The 19,573-nt window shown below is 41.2% G+C and overlaps 1 protein-coding gene across 2 annotated transcripts in view; it reads left to right on the plus strand.

Annotated features, from left to right (window-relative positions):
* Positions 1-18,010: 18,010 nt before the first annotated feature.
* The window catches only part of LOC149312522 (solute carrier family 2, facilitated glucose transporter member 9-like), a 51,936-nt gene continuing 50,373 nt past the window's right edge, over positions 18,011-19,573 (plus strand). Inside the window, exon 1 of one of the 2 annotated variants that reach the window (XM_089524791.1) lies at positions 18,011-18,253. In XM_089524791.1, the coding sequence (XP_089380917.1) occupies positions 18,203-18,253 (51 nt within the window). In that variant the 5' untranslated portion in view covers positions 18,011-18,202. The remainder of the gene's footprint in view (positions 18,254-19,573) is intronic. The other variant, XM_089524790.1, reaches the window with a different exon arrangement.

A 19,573-nucleotide genomic window follows, 5' to 3' on the forward strand; every position in this document is an offset into this window, starting at 1 on the left:
CTTGTTATTGACATAATCAATAAAAAAGACCAATCCTCAAGGAATGTGTGTGTCCTTTTTTCTCTGGATCTGTTCTTGAAGGAATAGGAAAGTTTTTCTGACAACCATGTCCTCATAGGACATGGTTTCCAGACCCTTCACCATTTTAGTCGCCCTCCTTTGGACACGCTCCAGTTTCTCAATGTCCTTTTTTAACTGTGGTGCCCAGAACTGGACACAGTATTCCAGGTGGGGCCTGACCCTTTATAGAAGTGATTGATACCATTGATACTATTGAAATTTATCATTTGCTAAAAGAGAGGGGTTAAAACTCCAGATCCGAGATCACTGTCCCCTGTCCTGTCCTCCAATTCATGATGACCGAGGCATGGTCAAAATGTGTAATGTCATTGATTTGGACATCAGTAATCTCAGGAAGGCGCGACTTAGAAATAAAGAAATAATCAATTCTAGATTTATGGGCACTGGGAAAAAAGTGTATTGCCTCTCATGGGGATGTGTGGCTCTCCAGGGATAAATGAGAGAAGCTGTTAATGATATTTAATAAAGGTGAGGTATTTATGTTTCTCTTAGCAGAATGACAGGATTTGTACATGATTCAGAACTTTGTTTGCATTCCCACATATGCTCATCTCCTCAGCTGATAATCTTGAAAGGTTTTAATAAAAGATTGGAAGAAGAGGTTTTGATCTTTATTTGGGGACTAGAAGGTGCTGAGAGTGATCCTCCTGTCTGCAACTGAACTCTTTAGAATAGTGGTCCCCAAACTTTGGTCCTTCAGGTATTTTAGACTTCAGTTCCCAGAATTTTTGACAGTGGGCCCAAGCTGGCTGGGGCTACTGGGAACTGGAGTCCAAAACATCTGGAGTACCAAAGTTTGGGGACCACTGCTTTAGAATGATAAATTGACCTGCTGGGTCTCTTATTATTAGTTCCTCTATGAATGGACATAATTTGTCAAGCAAAAAAGCAACTCCTCTAGCTTTCATAGAGTTGCCTATCATATACTGGGTTTTGGAAAACTGAGCTGGAGAGGATTTGAAATAAACTGAAATTTGACAGCTTTTGACTTTTGACTCGGTTTTATTCAAAATTTGACTAGGTTTTCTTCAAAAGCAAATACATCTGGCATTGCTTTAAATTTTTCGTTATTTTTACTGGAGGGACAGAAACACATGTTTAAATGTTGCACTATAATCAACTTTTAACACTGCCCTGGATTGTTCCATAGTACAAGAAAGTAAAGCTAGACGTGAGCTCTCTAATTTGTCTGGGTTTTAAGCTTGTGCTTCCAATTCAATCATGCCATTCAAATTTCCAGTAATGTACAATGAAAGAGGAATATTTATCATGGCTGATGATCAGGAGTTCCTAACTATGCATTTCCTTTCTGAAAATAAATAAATGAGCATGTGTGTGGTGGTAATATTTTGAACATTTCATTCAGTAGAAACAGGGATGGATGTAATTTTGCTGTTGACCTTGATTGCAATCTTCCTATATGCCCCCCCCACACACACACACACACAACACTTAATTCATTATGCCTGTGAGTACTTACAGAAATAATAACCTATGCTTCATTAGATATTGGCAAAACCCCCAGATTTTATAGGCTTTTTTAAAACTGTTTTAACAATTAAGCATTAACCAAACATTGGAATGAAACACCGGAGAAGTAAATGCCAGACAAGGAGTGCCCATAAGCTGAAGAGCTGCATATCTCTTTCCTCTTTCAGGGAGAATTTATTATTGACAGAGCCATTAAGAAAAAGCGAAATGCTATTAATGCACTAGAAAAGAATCTTAGGAGCGCTACAGACCGCCCCTTTGGGGCGGCCTGTAGGCACTCCTTTCCCCGGTGTATCGGGGCCTCAGCTGCCAGACCGACAGCCTCCGAGGCCCCGATCCACCGCTTTCCAGGCCACGAGGAAGGGGCAAAAGGCCACTTCCCCGCGGCCTGGAAAGGGGTGTCCTTGGGGCTTCAAGCCCCAAGGACACCCGACAGCAATGAGGAGGAGGAGAAAGGGGACGTTTGGCCCCTTTCTCCTCTGCATTGCTGGGTGCAGCCATCTAAAGGCTGCGCCCAGCGACGCAAACCTGGAAGGAGCTCCGAAACGGAGCTCCTTCCGGGGCCACAGAAAGGGCGCACTAAGCGCCCTCACACAGCCCCACTATGTCACAACTGCTGCGCCTCGTTTGGAGGTGGCGCATTCGTTACATAGTCATGGCGGCGGCCATGTGGAACGGCCGCCGCCATTTTGTGTGCGCTCCGCACGTGCTAGGGTTGCGGGGGCACGGAAGTGCCGCCGCTTCCTAACCCTAGGACGCGCGGAGCACGCACTTTTAGGCCTGTCTATAATGGGCCATAGAATCAAGCTTGTTTTGTTTTGCTTCCTGAAATGAATTTCAGGCAGATTTAAAAAAAAACCAGTGGTTAATTAAGATTTTTGAACTACCATCAATAATAATAATAATAATAATAATAAACATCCTGATTCTTTTTACCGAAGCACCTAGCCACACTGTTTATTATACAGAGGCTGAAAAATTAGATAACTTAATATTTTAAAAAAACCTAAAATATAATACTCATTAAACAATCATTTCTGATGAAAATAATTCTAACACATTAGCATATCCAGCATTTTAAACAAAATTTTGCATTATTTCTTTGAAGCCCTACTTAGAAATGTGGCAGCTCCATCTAGTGAGGAAGGTAGGCTATAACTCTAGTTCTCTAAAATTGCAAAACAGGTCTGGCTTTGACAAGTTGCAAGCAAGACCTAAGGCAGTGATTCCCAACCTGTGGGTCGGGGACCCCTTTGGGGGTTCAATGACCTTTTCATGGGGGTCACCTAAGACCATTGGAAAACATCTATTTAATTACAGTTATGAAATAGCAACGAAATAATTTCATGGGTTTGGGTCACCACAACATGAAGAACTGTATTAAAGGGTTGCGGCATTAGGAAGGTTGGGAACCACTGACCTAAGGGATGACAGAGCCGGCTGGCCAAAGTAAACCCCAATGGTTTCAGTGAAAAGACTTAAGTATTAAACATGCTTTTTTTCTAGACCAATTTCCGAGCATTTAGCAGTGAATATTTGTACATGCATAGAATTAGAGGATGATTTTATAAAGATTAAAAAGCAAAGTAGGATAATGAAATAGCCAGCCAGCATGGTTGAGCAATGTGGATGTTGGACTGAAGACCTGGGTTCAAATTCCCAGTAAGTCCACTAGTGTCCTTGGGCAAGTAACAATCTCAGCCTCACAGAAAGGCAAACCTCCCCTGAACAAATCTTTGCCAAGAAAATTCAGTGATAGGTTTGCCTTAGGGTTGACATAAGTCAGAAATGATTTGAAGGAACACAGCAACAAAGGAGGATGAAATTATCAGAAAGATTGCAAAACTGGAAGCAGAAGATGGAGATGCTCCGTTTTTGTTGCAAAAATCAGGAATAATTTCATAGTATGGACCATGAACTATTAATAACAAAAATTAGAGTAAAGCTAAAAAGAAGAAAACTAAACCAGCTATCATGCTGAAATATCCTTGTTTAATTTAATGATAATGTGAAAAAGATTTGCACTTGTAAGCTTAATTAATTGGGATTCAGATGAGCTACTGACTGAAGCTAGAGACATTGGCAAGAAGGAATGCAGAAAGACACTATCTATTAACAAAAAGAAAGAGAAATCTACCTTATATGGAGCATATGGATGACAAACACTTCAAACAATAACCAACAGATGAGAAGCAAAAGTAAAGAGTAACAGAAATACAATCAGAATCCTGGATGCAACTGTTTAATTACTAGTGTGTAGTGATGAAGAGAACTGCTTCATTATTCAATGCAAAGAAATAGACACTGACAGCAAAAAAAGAACAAGAGACCGCTCCAACAAGAGCCAAGAAATCAAAGGGAAATTTAATCCAAAGGAGAGAATGCTCTATGATCATCAGGGGAACAAAATGCATGACACAAATAAAATAAAAAGATAATGGAAACAATACATGGAAAAACTATATATAAGAGATGAAATGATAACAGGTTCATTCAAAGAAGTACCATATGAAGATGAAGATGCAATTTTAGAAAGTGAAATGGAAGCTGAACTCAGAGCACTTGGGAGAAATAAATCACCAGGACCTGAAGGCATATCAATAGAGCTGCTTCAAGCTACAAATACAGAAACTACTCTAGTTCTAACCAAAATCTCTCAACAAATATGGAAAATAAAACAATGGCTAACAGACTGGGAATTATATATATATATATACACTCCTACAAAAGAGAAACAAAAGAATGCAGTAACCATGGAACCATTGCATTGATCTCTCATGAAAGTAAAGTCATGCTCAAACTTCTAGAACAAAGACCTCTACATTAGATGGAGCAATAAATGCCAAATATTCAAGCTGAATTCAGGAAATGAAGTGGCACTAGGGATCACATTGCAAACATATACTGTATAATGGAATGTACCAAAGAATTTCAAAAGAAAATCAACATGTACTTTATTGATGGTATAGATCATGAAAAGCTATAGTCTGCTTTTAAAGAAAGGGATGTGCCACAACATTTTATTGTTCTGTTGTGCAACCTTTACTCAGGACAAATGTCTACTGATAGAACATACAGTTGGCCCTCAGTATTGGTGGGCTAGCTATCCACGGATCAGGGCATCTGTGGATTATTGTCAATGGCAGCACATGCACATGACTGCACCAATGTGCTCTCATTCATACTGCATGTTCATTGACCATGATGGTACTTGAGGTCCCATGCTTTTTGTTATCTGGGGGAGGGGCAGAACAGAACCCCCACAGATGTAGATGGCTCATTGTAACACAGAGAAATAGAATGGTTTTCAGTCAGAAGGGGGGGGGGGCAGGCATTCTATCACCATATTGCTTTAAACTTGTATGCCAAAAATACCATATGCACAGAAGGATTAGATGCAGAGAAAGAAGCTGTGAAAAACTGACAGAAGAAACATCAACAATGTAAGATATTCAGATATCACCATATCACTAACACAAAATAGCAAAGAACTAGAACAATTATTAAAGAAAGTCGAGGAGAAAAGTGCTAAGGCAAGTTCAATGCTGACCACAAAGAAAACAAAAATAATGACCATGGATGATTTAGCATAGATGATGAAGAAGTTGAAATAGTTAAAGATTTTCCATACTTTGGATAAGTTATTAAGAAATCAGAATAAGACTTAGACTTGGAAAGGCAGCTATGAAAGAACAAGACAAGATCTAGAAGTAGAATGATATTTCACTGAATACTAAAGTTAGAATTATCCATGCTATTATATTTCCCATCACTATGGGAAATGGATGTGAGAGCAGAACAGTAAAGAAAGCTGATAGGAAGAAAATCTACTTATCTGAGATGTGGATCTGGAGAAGAGTTCTACAGATACCATGGATTGCTAAAAAATACAAATCAATGGGTCCTAGGTCAAATCAAGGCAGACACCTCCCTAGAAGCCAATGACAGACACAAAGCTGTCATACTTTGCGCATACCATGAGAGGGCACAATTCACTAGGTAAGACATTAATTCTAGGTAAGATAGAAAGCAGCATGAAAAGAGGAAGACTGCATTCCAGGTGGAATTTTAAGATGGGGAGGGCTTAGGGAGTTATACTATGGAACGTACATTTTAATGTTGTAAGCCGCCCCCATTGTGTTGTGCAGAGGGGCAGGATAAAAATAAATATTATTATTAATAATAATAATTATTATCAAGGAAGCCATAGTTCTGAGTCTGCAAGAATTGAATGCAGCTATTGAGAATAGGGTGTTCTGGAGATGTCATTGTGGCATAGTGGTTTGAATGTTGCACTATGAATTTGGAGATCAGAGTTTGATTCCCAACTCAGCCATGCAACCCATTGGGTGACCTGTCTCATGTACTGTATATACGCATGTATAAGTCTAGAAATTATCAAAAATTTGACCCCAAAACACTGAGTCGACTTATCCACAGGTCAGGGTAAGTATTATACTTTAGCTCTTATTTTAAAAAAGAATCATCACCTGGCAAAGGTAAGAGCATAATCTCTCCTGGAATCACTGACCCCGTCCCCTGCTCTATTCTCTCGTCCATCCAGCCTTTAGTATTAGCACAAACATGCCTTTGCAATTTTGTAGGTTTGGGGGCATTGTTTTCCATTGCTTCATCCTTTAGAGCAGTGGTTCCCAACCTGTGGGTCGGGACCCCTTTGGGGGTCGAATGACCCTTTCATGGGGGTCGCCTAAGACCATTGGAAAACACCTATTTAATTACAGTTATGAAGTAGCAATGAAAATAATTTCATGGGTTTGGGTCACCACAACATGAGGAACTGTATTAAGGGGTCACGGCATTAGGAAGGTTGGGAACCACTGCTTTAGATCATTTGCTCATGTCTCTAAGTTTTACCCTCAGCTTATCCATGGGTCATGTCAAAAATCCTTAATTTTGGTCCCAAAACCTGATCTCAAGTTATACATGAAGTCGACTTATAGTCGAATATATATGGTAATACCATTTTGACAGCACAGAGAGAACAGGTTTGATTTTCTCTGTGGGTTAACAATGTTGTTGTCCTAATTTCAACACAATTGTGACACTGTAATTATAGCAACAAACCTAATTGTCCCTTGAGACCTCAGCTGTATGAAAAAGCATTCTCCATTTACATGATGTGAAGTAATGTGTCGGTGTTTGATTAAGGACATGGATAGCATTATCATAGTGCATTATTTCTACAATCAGTCTTGGATCACTGCTTTTGTTGTAAAGACATACACATAATCCCAAAGCTAAATACATTTCATTTCCTTAACAGAGACATTACTTATGGAACATAAGAATGGTATATTAGGTTGTGATTAGTGCTTGCTTCATTAGTCCCTTGAATTTGGATGGCTGTCAGTGGCAGAGTGGTGAAGTCCCACTTCATCTCAATTACATCAGTCCCATACTTCTATAACTGTTATGGCTCAACTGTATGGAATCTTGGGACATATAGTTTAATGAGGTACTTAGAATTTCCTATCAGAGAGTTCTGGTGCATTTCCTCAAGAATTTTAAATACTTTGTTGAATTGCAATCCCAGGATCCTGTAAGATGGAGCCATGATGCTCAGAGTAGTATGAAATGGATAAAACTCTGAAGTGCGTATATGTGTCTGTTAGAAGCCACTGTACAGCTATCCTGTCTTTTTTTTTTATTGTCAACAGATTTTGTCTGGTAAGGAAAAAGACGGATGAAACAGTGGAATAGCTTGGGAAGATTACAAGTGGAGAGTGACAGTAAAGCAGTTTCACTCCACCTTATTCACTGTCACTCTCCACTTGTAATCCTCCCTTGCTTTTCCACTGCTTTGTCTGTCCTTTTCCTTACTAGACTAAATCTGTTGACAATAAAAAAGACAGGACAGCTGTACAGTGGATTCTAATGCTGGAGAATCCTGTGTCTGGAAATGCCCAGAGTCTATGTAACTGATGATGCTAGCAAACAGCTAAAGCTATCAAGGTATCCAGCTGGTAACCAATATAGTGTTGGAAGATTATTATTCTTTTGTCATCAACTGCACATAGCACTCCTCTTGGAAATTTTCTCTACAGATGCAATGAAATGTTCTTTTTCACAAGTGAAAGCTAAGATCAAAATGTTCCAAAATGATTTCATTCCTTGATAGGTTTTTGCTGCGTAAAATCAGGCTTTTAGAAACAAAACTTCTGAGAATGTTTGGAGGTTAAAGAACCTTCTGCTAGTTAATTTTAAGATAATTTTTTTCATTGCAAATCCCTTTCCATATCATCAACAGATAACAAAAAATGGAGAATAACACAACAGATACCAAGGAGAAAAGCCCTTCTGAAGTTAAAGATAACCCTGCAGTAAAGAAGAAAGTGGTAAGTGAGATGTTCTTATTTTGAAATCAATAAACATGCAAGCAGTACATTTGGCATGGATGTAAATTATCAGTGAGCCCATTAGAGTATCTTGTGAATGTGTACAGTTTTATCAGTTTGGCCATGCTCCCAATCTTTCTTAGGCAACATGGATTTCATATGCTTACAATTGTATTCCACTGATCCAACCTCCTTTTCATTGCCAAGAATGGCAGCCAAGATCTTGAATGATCATATATATCGCAGGAAAAAAGGGAAAAAATATTCTTTGATATTATTAAATCTCATCATTAGGTTACTAAAAATAGTGAAAACACCACCCATTAGTAGGTTTCTGTTCCATCAAACTGTCCTAGCTTACTTGTCTGTCAGGTTGCATTGTATGTTCATTTTAAACTAATTCTTAAATTCTGCTGCCTTCATAAACATCTAATAAATTACTTCCCTTAATGCACCACTAGTATTAGAGTAGTGAGATATCATGTCTCCACCTTCTGCTACCACTCTGGATGGAAGCTCTATTGCTGGGCTACAGAGTATCTATAGAGATAGGCCTCCTAGCACTACCAGACAATAGGCACTCTCCACCTACTCCATCCTTCCCTCCTTAACATGTGTGAAGAGAGGGGAAGAGCTGAAAAAAAGCATGAACAAAACACAGAAAGGCTAAAACAACTTGGTCCTAGTCCCTAATCCCTCCCCCAGGATCCAGGCATTTTAGGCCCCATATAGACAGGCCAAAATAAAGCTGTTTTGGGTCACTTTGGAGGTATGCTGTTTAAATGACGCATGCATCCTAAGAGTCCGGAAGCCATGCCAAAGCCACACTCCAGTCCTAAGGACTGGAGTGTGGCTTTGGCATGGCTTCCAGACTCTTAGGACGTATGCATAATTTAAACGGCATACCTCCAAACTGACCCAAAGCAGTTTTATTTTGGCCTAATCTGTACAGGCCCTTACACTCTACGTAACCATGGCAGCTGTCCAGGGTAGGGTGCTGCTAGTTGGCCTTCTGCTGCACTGAAACACAACCACTGCATATGACCAGAAAGTGGCAGTATGAAAGACATGCAGTACATGTACAAAGCATATGGAAGGACTTTGTGGAAGGTGAGGTAGCTCGCCAGCACATTAGAGTAGATGCACTTATTCAGGAAAGCAGAAAGCATCGGGCAACACAAAATATGTATCACTTTGTTGGTATGTACTCTAGCCAACTATGTCTTTCCTCCCCTGACCCACAGCCAGTTCATTAGAGGAAAATATAGTTGCTGGGCAGCTGCCTGGTATATTTGTTCACCTGTTTACTGTACCTCCAACACCAACAGTCTATATGCCCATAGTACAGCGGGTCCTTGTTATCTGCTGGGGTTTGGTTCCAGGATCTCCTGTGGATAACAAAATCTGTGGATGTTCCAGTCCCATTAAATACAATGGCATAGCAAAATTGTGTCTTTTATATAAAATGGAAAATCAAGCTTTGCTATTTGGAATTTTTACTTTTAAAAAATATTTTCAAGCCATGGATGCTTGAATCTGTGGATAAAAAAATCTATGGATAAGGAGGGCCAACTGTATATATAAAACCATATAAAGCTCCCTTCTGCTCTTATTGCAATATAAATCTCATTCTGATATAAATCTCATATAAATCTTACTGCTATATAAATCTCATTCTGATCCTATTTTACACAGGAAGCATTCATGATATTTCATCAGAGATGAAATTTCCTAATTATCATATCAGTCATCAAAATGTGTACAAAACTACATATTTTTACAATGCTACAATAACTTAAGCTTATTTTCTGGGCTGTTGGGCCAGTCACAATCACTTAGGGGTATAAAACATTTTAAAACATTTTCTATAAAAGAAAACAAGCTTTCTTTCTCATATTTTAATATGAAACTATTTACTCAACTGTGGCATGGTATTTTTCAACCCACCATGCAAATGCAATGTTCTTGGAGTTACATAATTACAAAGTGTTCCACAGCAAGGACTTTCAGAAAGCTCAGAATCTGTTTTTCACATTTTATATTTTCCAGACTTAGGCCTGTTACAGACTGCCAAAATAAAGCTGCTTCGGGTCTCTTTGGAGGTATGCTATTTAAATGATGCATGGGTCCTAAGAGTCCGGAGGTCATGCCAAAGCCACACTCCATTCCTAAGCACTGGAGTGCAGCTTTGGTGCAGCTTCCGGATTCTTTGGATGCATGCATCATTTAAACAGCATACCTCCAAAGAGACCCGAAGCAGCTTTATTTTGGCAGTCTGTAACAGGCCTTAGTTAATGAGGATTTTGGGTGCCTCATTCATGACTGACTGTAAGAAGATCAGTTTAGCCTTTAGTACTATGACCAAATATCACAAATGCCAAATCAGTGTTTGCTGACTTATCATGCCTCTCATTCTGATTTTTCACTTATGGGTACTGATAATATTGTTATTGCTATTGCTACTGATAATATTGTGCAGTCAATCAGTTTTTATGAGTGAAATAAATATAACACAATTTTTATTAGCACTGTATTAGTCTCATCAACTAGCTACACCTCAGTGCAGAAAATCAAGTAACATTGGAACTGCATGTATTAGTCAGAAGCTTTTCACTCCAGGATTATTCAAACACAAAACTAAAACAATTTTTAAAAATAGAATTAAATGCAAAACTAAACAGCAATTTAGCAACCTAGATTTAGCTATTACTATCAAAATTAAACTGTTCAGGAATTATCACTTCTTTCTCCATATCATCAAAATATTGATAGTGGTAGGGAACTTAGGAATTTTTTCCTGACCTTGGCAGACAGTACAAAATTAGTGGTTAATAGCAAAACTGCCCCTTCCCAGGGCATTGAGGTTACTCCCCTAATTCATGCTGCATGCTCAAAAGGGAGCATTACCTATTTTCTTCTCCAAATTTAGAGCTACAAAGAGAAAGGTAGGATGTGTAAAATGTGAAAACAGACCCAGTCACCGCCCTCTCACTCCCAAGCAATTGCAGGGCTAAGAGGAATCCCATGCTCCTTCCAAACTATGGCTGGTGAGCAGGTGAAGGCCATATAAACATGCAGTTTACACACACTGCAGAAAACAGCTTTTAGCCCAGATGTTTCTATGCTTAGGACAAACTTTTCAGTCTTATGATCAGTTCTGCTTCCAACACCACACTAAATGGCATATGTGATTAGCTCCAGGCTTCTTCCCCACTATGGAGCTATAAGGAATGTAGATGATTTAACCAGAGCTTGGAAAAATAACTTTTGTTAACTACAATTCCATACCATGCAGCATTGGCCATATTGACTGGGGATATGGATATGGATGCATACCCGTCTGATACTGGAGGTGGCATAAAGCCATCTTTACCAATATCCATTGAGGTCCGCTGCCTCCAAGAATGTATCCAGACTCCTTTTATCCAAGTTGATAGGTGTAACTGCATCCTTTGGCAGCAAGTTTCATGTTTTAATTAAGTGTGAAGAAGTACTTCCTTTCATCAGTGCTGAAATTTTTCATCATTCAGATTCAGTGGATAACTCTGATGTATAGTATAATGGTGGGGGTGTTGTTGTGTGCCACCAAGTCATTTCCAATTTATAATGATCCTAACAGATTTTTTTGGCAAGATTTATTCAGAGGAAGTTTGCCACTGCCTTCCTCTAAGACTAAAAGAGTATGACTTGCCCAAGATCACCCAATGGGCTTCCACAGCTGCATGGGGATTTGAATCTTGGGCCCCATTCATACTGGTCTAAAAGACCTGGAAGGAACTGGGCTGATCCGGATGCCCCTCCCCCGAATCGCTCCGTTAGCAAGTGCCCACTACAAATTTGAAATCGAATGCATTTTGACCTGCAAATTCAGAAATCGAATGCATTCAAGTCTGCTGGCGAGGTGGCCGCTGCCAATCAAGCTATCGTCATGGTGACGTTTGCAGGGCATCGGGGAAAGTGTCCTCCCTTTTTAAAGAGCCAGGCACAGGGGTTTCAGCGGCTGAAGCAGGGAGAGAGATGCCTCTCTCTCTCTCTTTTTTTTTTATAAACCTGTGGGCTTTGGGGTCAGATCTGCCCCTGTCCCAGGCAAAGGATGGGATTGCCATGCATTTTTTTTATGCTTTTAAAAGCAACATTAGCTTTCCCTTTGCTTCCCTTGCTGTATCTGCTCAAGAAGACAAATCATGCGCATATTTGCTAAAAAAAAATTGTTAAAGATGTAACATTGATTGTTTGCAACATTTGTAGCTTCCCCCTCTGCAGAAGGCAAGGAGATCCAAGGATATAAAGTGCAAGCCCAGCTCCATCTGCCTCTGGAATACAAACATAATGTATTCAATGCGCATATATGCTCCAAAAAAATTGTTTTAATTTGAAAAGGGGGGGGGGGTTGCCTGACATGAGCTCCGTTCGTGACCTGAATTTTTAGCTCCTGCAAGGGAAGGAATGCCCAGCGACAGAGGGCTTTGGGCAGGGGATGCAGGGAAAAGAGGCTCCTAAAGAATGCCTTCCCTTGCTCCCTTCTTCCCAGGGCTCTTTCCTCCTCCCCCTCCCCTCCGATGAGGGGAGGAAATGCCTTGCCCTTTGCCCACCCTCTGACCTAAATCCCTCCCTCAATTTGCCTCGATCGTGATCGAGGCCAAGTTCTCATTCCCAGGACCCGGGGTTTTCCAAAAGAAACGGTATTTGCGCCGATTTCAAAAACACCGCGCTAGGGGCCATTTAACACGGAACGGGTGTGCAAGCCCCGGATTCGCTTGTGTGAGATTCGGGGTAAGTAGGAACTTCACGTGATTGAATCGGTTTCAGAACCGATTTTTTTTGTAATGTGAATGGGCCCTTGGTCTTCCAGAGTCCTAGTCCAAAATTCAAACTGTCTCCTATATGATTTCTCTGCAGTATGCATAATTGTATATACCTCTGTCACATTTCCCCTTACTCATCTTTTTTCTAACCCCCAAATTTCTTTTCCTTATACAATAGTTCTGTACTTCTACCAGTATTATAATGTGGACTTTTATCCACATTATAATAGAGAGGAGCATAGTGGGATGCTCCTGTCAATATTGAGGTATAGCATGAAGATTGTTATATGGCATTGCACGATATCACAATTATCCCATGATTATCACATCAATAAAGAGGCATTCTAGTGCTGCTTTTTATTCATGGGAAAAAGCGGTGCTAGAATTCTTCCTTATTCAGGCAATAATCACAGGATAATTGCAATATTACACAACGTCGTGTGATAGTCTTTGTGCATTGTGTAATATTGACGGTAGCATCCCGCTATGCTCTCATCTTTTCCCCCATGGGATAAAGTCCTATGTTTTTAGGTGCAGTGACCACAACTATACACAGTGTTTCAGATCTAATCACATCAAGGAGGATTTCTACAAGGGCAGAATGCTAGTGCCAGTTTTAGTTTCAATTCTCTTTAAAATATCCCCAATATATCTTTAAAAAAAAAAAGGCAGCCACACCCTTGGTTGACAATTTCACTGTGCTGTCTATCACAACCCCAAATTCACTTTCTTAGTCAGTCAGTGCCAACTCATATTCTGTCAATGAGCTGACAAACCATGTTCATTTATCCAGCAAAATACCAGCATGTTTTAACTTAAATATTTTACGACTTAAAAATCTAAGTTAAAATATGCTTGTGGTTTTCTATGAAGCATTTACCTTTGGTTCCACACACTAGCAGAATAGTTTTATTTCATATTAGTTGTACCCAGCCATGTGTTGCTGTGTGGCTCAGTCTGGTTAAATGGAAAAGAAACAACAAAGAAAGCGCACGTTTCTAAAATATTTAACTTCACAATGCATGTGGGTATGCTTGCCAACTCTATAACATGCAACATATAATTGTCCATGTGAGAAGCAATCCATGTCTAGATCGAAACTGCAAATTTTTAAAGATTGGCCCTGAGCTTTGTTGATGGTAATTGCAAATGCCAGTCGAATTGGGAATTGCAATCTCTTAAATTGATATGGCACCCCGTTGGGGTGTGTTGCTGTTGCATCCAACAAATGGCATTGTTTTTTTTAATGAGAAAACATATTTTTACCTGTCACAGGTGTGATATCTATATAATAGTAGGTATATGAAAACATAGTAGGTATATAATAACATATTAGCTATATACGAACATGTGTGTATTCGAATGGAACGTTGTGTCAAAATTTCAAAGCAATCGGTGAAGAACTTTCAGAGATTTAAGATTTTGAACAAATGAACATTTATATTTTTATTTATAAAGATTTATTTGATAGTTGATATTAACTTGATATTTATTTGATAGTTATTTATTTGATAGTTGGCACAAAAAACTGGAGCATTCTCCTGTGGTGGCTGCCTACATGAGGACTGTCCTAACTGAGGTGTGCATAACTTTGTTGTTGTTAGCTTGCTTCAAGTCAACTTCGACTCATGGCGACCGTGTGGAGATTACTAGCTTTTATTTCCACACTAGGCGCTGTATGTAAATGCACAGCGATGAATTCTATCGCATAGCCCCATCCCTGGGCAGTACTCATCCTGTACCTGACCTAGGCTTGTCCTGGACCCTTTAAAGAACAGGAAAATCCCATTCTTTAAAAGGTCCAGGATAAACCCAGATCAGGAACATGATGAGTACTGCCCGGGGATGGAGCTGTGTGACAGAATCCATCCCTGGGTGTTTACATCCTGCACCTAGTGCGGGAATAAAAGCTGGTGCACTAATCTCCTGTGAATGAGAGGTCTTCAAGCCTCCCTATCTCCCTATCTCCCTTCCTGCTCAGGTCCTGTAGTCTCAGGCTTGTGGCCTCCCTGTTTGAGTCTATCCGTCTGGCATGTCTTCCTCTCTTTCTGCTTCCCTCCACTTTCCCCAGCATAATTGTCTTTTCTATTGAGTCATGCCTTCTCATGAAGTACGACAGCTTCAATTCAGTCAGCTTGGCTTCCAGGGAGAACTCAGGTTTCCTTTGTTCATCTTTTTGGCTGTCCATAGTATCCTCAGCATTCTTCCCCAACACCACATCTCATGAGTTGATTTTCTTCCTATCTTCCCTGACTGACAATTTCACTTTTACAAGAAGTCTTAGGCCTGTTACAGACAGGCCAAAATAAAGCTGCTTCGAGTCACTTTGAAGGTATGGTATTTCAATGATGCATGAGTCCTAAGAGTCCTAAAGCCACACCAAAGCTGTACTCCAGTCCTAAGGACTGGAGCGTGGCTTTAGTGCAGCTTTTTGACTCCTAGGACTCATGCATCATTGAAATACCATACCTCCAAAGTGACTCGAAGCAGCTTTATTTTGGCCTGTCTGTAACAGGCCAACATGACCTAGTTGTTCCAGGTAGCTTTTAACTAAATGTAGTTTACCACTTGTACTGTTGTTTTTATTGTTGTGGCTGCCTCAAATGGTTTTATTTCACTTTATTTAATGTTGTAAAGTAAACGGGAAACATTGCCTCAAGTCGTAAAGAAATATATAAAATATAGAACTATTTTAAATATATAAAAATAAATGCATGCAGAAAATTAACTTGGGGATGAACACTTGCGTATCCATGCTTCATTATTTTCATAACTTCTATTCCCTTTCCCTAGTCAGTGTGAGTTTACCTACTCTACTCAAGAAAAGGAACCCTAACAGTGCAAGATGGAACAGGAAAGATTACTTTATCTATTTTTTTCCTCCGCTAGAAAGAGTGTAGCCCAGAGGCAAACTTTTCATTATACATCTTTATGTAAGACAGGAAGGAAATCATGCCACCTTCCAAATGCTGTTGGACTGCAGTTCTCTGCAACACAAGCTGGAACAGCCAAGGATAAGGAGTGCTGGGAGTTGCAGTCCAACAATATTTGGAGGGCATCATGATTTGCAAACCTGCGTAAGAGGCAAGGAGGAAAAAATGGAAATAGGTGCTGCGTCTGATATTCTCATATTGTCAACTCATAAATTAAGCTCTCAGATCAGCTTCTAAAAGAAATAGACATTGAAGAGATTAATAACAGTATTGTGCGGCTGTTGGTACATTTTAAATGAATGTTAGTGTTAAAGAGTTAGAAGAGACTCAGTGTGCTTATGAGAACTCACTGCCATTTATATGCTACTAACTTAGAATGGGAAGCTAAAACGACAGGGAATTTCTTCATGTATCACATGTCTTAACACCGCCAGTTATATAACTCTTAAAGGGTGTGTCAAACTGGTTTGCCCCCAAGATCATAGAAGTGTTTAAATACTATTCCTTTCAGAAATTTAGTGCATCATACACTCTGTGATATGGCAAATAGAAATTTTACAATTCCTATCGGGTTTTATCCAGGAAAGCCAGATAGAAAGTTTAGCAACATGCCTGAGTGAAACAGCGTCCAGTGTACACTGTACAAGTTAATTCCAGCAGGAGATTAAAACAGGGCTGTTTCAGTGTTCTTAACTGCAGCAACTTAATGGATGTGAATAGGGTGAAATGGTACAGAACCTCATAGTTCTGCTGTGGAATGTTTTGGAAGCAATGGGAATGCGCCTAAACTACAGATATAGTTTAGGGGATTAGCCTTAATGCAGAAATCCCTCCCCAATGGGGAAAGAACACATGGGCACCCCATCTCTTCAGCATTTTAATGAGACACAGGCAAATGCCACAGCCCTTTCTGCCAAAAGGCAGATGTTTGAGGAGAAATGGTGTCACCTTCCACTTAGGGTGTCACCTGGTGCAGACTGTATCCCCCTAGTCACTGGCCTTTGTCTTCCTCTGAGCATGAGAGAGTGGGTTTTTATGACACCAACCCTAGTGATGCCACTGGTGATAGGGTTGCCATATGTCGGAAATGACTTGAAGGCACCCAACACACACACACACACACACACACACACAAAGGTGGCACAATGGTTAAATGCCTGTACTGCAGCCATGCAGGGGTAGCTGTGTTGGACATTTAACAGACACAAACAAAAATCATAGAACCATAGTTGGAAGAGACCACAACGGCCATCCAGTCCAACTCTCTGCCATGCAGGAACTCTCAATCAAAGCATCCCCGACAGATGGCCATCAAGCCTCTGTTTAAAGACTTCCCAGGAAGGAGACTCCACCACTCTTCAGTGTGTTCCACTGCCCTTACTGTTAGGAAGTTCTTCCTAATGTTGAGGTGGAATCTCTTTTCCTGCAGCTTGCATCCATTGTTCCTGTTCTGTTCTCTGGAGCAGCAGAAAACAAGCTTGCTCCCTCCTCAATATGACATCCCTTCAAGTATTTAAACAGGGCTGTCATGTCACCTCTTAACCTTCTCTTCTCCAGTCTAAACATACTCAGCTCCCTAAGTTGTTCCTCCTAGGCAGGGCATGGTTTCCAAATCCATCAGTGATACCTTTACTGACCAACTGAAATGCACAATATACTTGTTGCAAGTTTTCGAAGCTCTGTAGGCTTCTTCAAGATGTTACAAACCGCACAGGAGGGGGGAAAATGCACAGTTGGTGATGTCAGGCAGGTGCCTGCATGTTGTTCCAGTCCTTAGTGAAGAGATGTTATGATGGGGAGGATATCTTTTGCAGGCAGCCTCCTCCTCCTCCTCCTCCTGTAGTGCAGCCACTTAAAGCACAAGGTTGTGGGTTCAATCCCAGCCAGGGGCTCAGGGTCGACTCATAGGTTGCTAAATGAGTACCCAGCTTGTTGGGGGGGGGGGGAGGCAGCTAGCTTCCACTTTGCAAACCGCTTAGGGCAGTGATGTCCAAACTCTGGCCCTCCTCCAGGTGTTTTGGACTTCAGGTCCCAGAAGCCTCAGCCACCTTGGCCAATGGTCTGGGATGCTGGGAGCTGAAGTCCTAAGCGACTGGAGGGCTTTGGACAACATCACTGGCTTAGGGAGGGCTTAAGTGCACTGCTAAGCAGCATAGGAATGTACTTGCTATTGCTATCTATGGCTAGGTTTCCTTTTACCCATCCGCTGCCTCCTCCACCAGCCTGCCGTTGAGTTACATAAGGAGCCCATGTGCTGCAGAACAAACGCAGCCTTTCAGAGCCGGGGCCCAAACTCTGCAGGAGAGAAGAGTTGCTGCCTGCCCCTCCACTCTGGTCTGATAGGATCCGGTTTGACTCCGGTTTCGCCTCTGATCGCCCGGGGCGGCTCATCCATTGGCCTCCCTTGGATCTTTTTCCCCTCCCTGGCTTCCTTGGAGCTCCACCTTTATTGCAACTCATCAGATGCCCCGCCTGGCAGCAGGAGCCCAGGCAGGTAGAGAGGAGCCCATGCCCTTGGCACCCAGAGCCTCCCAAAATGGCCAACCTGGTCCCTTTGATTCAAGGCGAGAGCAAAAAAGCAAGAGGCGTAAGTAGCCGTCGAACCTTGGCCGCGGGCTTCCTCTCCACGATGCGTCCGCACTGCAGAACTGTTCCGTTTTAACACCAGTTGGGCTGCCAGGGCGGTCTCAAACCGAAACAGTGCTGCAGTGCAGACGCAGTCCTCCACGTGGTTCTGAAAAGCGAGTTTCTAGGACAATCTTTTTCCCTTCAAGCTAAAGGAAAAAGAGACTCTTAAGTGATGATGCTCCAAAACACACTGCAGAAATAATCCAGTTTGAGACCGCTTTAACTGCCCCTGGCTCAGTGCTAGGGAATGCTGGGCACTGGAGTGTTTTGTGAGACATTGAGCCTTCTCTGTCAGAGAGCTCTGGTGTTGCCACAGTAAACTACAGTTCCCAGAATTCCCCAGCACTGAACCAGGGCAGTTTAAAGCGGTCTCCAACTGGACTCTTTCTGCAGTGTGTCTTGGACCAATGATAACTGAGGTCCAAAACACACTGCAGAAATCACCCACTTTGAGACCGCTTTAACTGCCAGGGAATCCTGGGAATTGTGAGCTTTATGACAGAGAAGGCCAGATGTCTCACAGAACTACAGTTCCCAGGATTCCCTAGCATTAAGCCAGGGCAGTTACAGCAGTCTCAAACTGGATTATTTCTGCAGTGTGTTTTAGACCCAAATCAGTAAAGAAATATATAAAACCTACAACTGTTTTAATTTTAAAAAATGCATGTGGAAAATTAGGGAGTACTTTAGTGTGTATTTAATATTCTCATAGCTGTGGTCTCATAGAGCCCCACTGCCTGGCCTGGTTGGTTTCAGCCTTTGGGCGAGGGACTCTGGAGAGCGGGGTTCGAATCCCTGCTCAGACATTGGGCGAGTCACACTCTCTCAGCCTCAGGAGATGGCGGTGGCAATGGCACACTCTTCCTCTGAACCAATCTGGCCTAAGAAACCCAGTGATCATTTCACTTTAGGGTCCTCATAAGTCAGAAAGGACTCGAAGTGTGTTTTGCACCTGCTAAAGGACCTTCACGTTTTCTTTTGGTGGCGCAAGATGACTTGTACCTGAAGTCATAATTCAATGGGGAATTCTCTTAGGAGTCAGTTGTTGTTGTTGTTGTTGTTGTTGTTTAGAACAGCGGTTGTCCACCTGTGGGTCACAACCCCTTTCACAGGGGTCGCCTAAGACCGTCGGAAAAACACATCGCAAAATTACAGTTATGAAGTAGTAACGAAAATAATTTTATGGTTGGGGCTCACCACAACATGAAGAGCTATATTAAAGGGTCGTGGCATTAGAAACATTAAGAACCACTGGTTTAGAATCTCTTTTCCTTTAGGT

The sequence above is a fragment of the Sceloporus occidentalis genome, unplaced genomic scaffold (genome assembly GCF_023333645.1).
Source record: "Sceloporus occidentalis isolate IW3139 unplaced genomic scaffold, rSceOcc1.0.p SCAF_5, whole genome shotgun sequence".
NCBI lineage: Eukaryota > Metazoa > Chordata > Lepidosauria > Squamata > Phrynosomatidae > Sceloporus > Sceloporus occidentalis.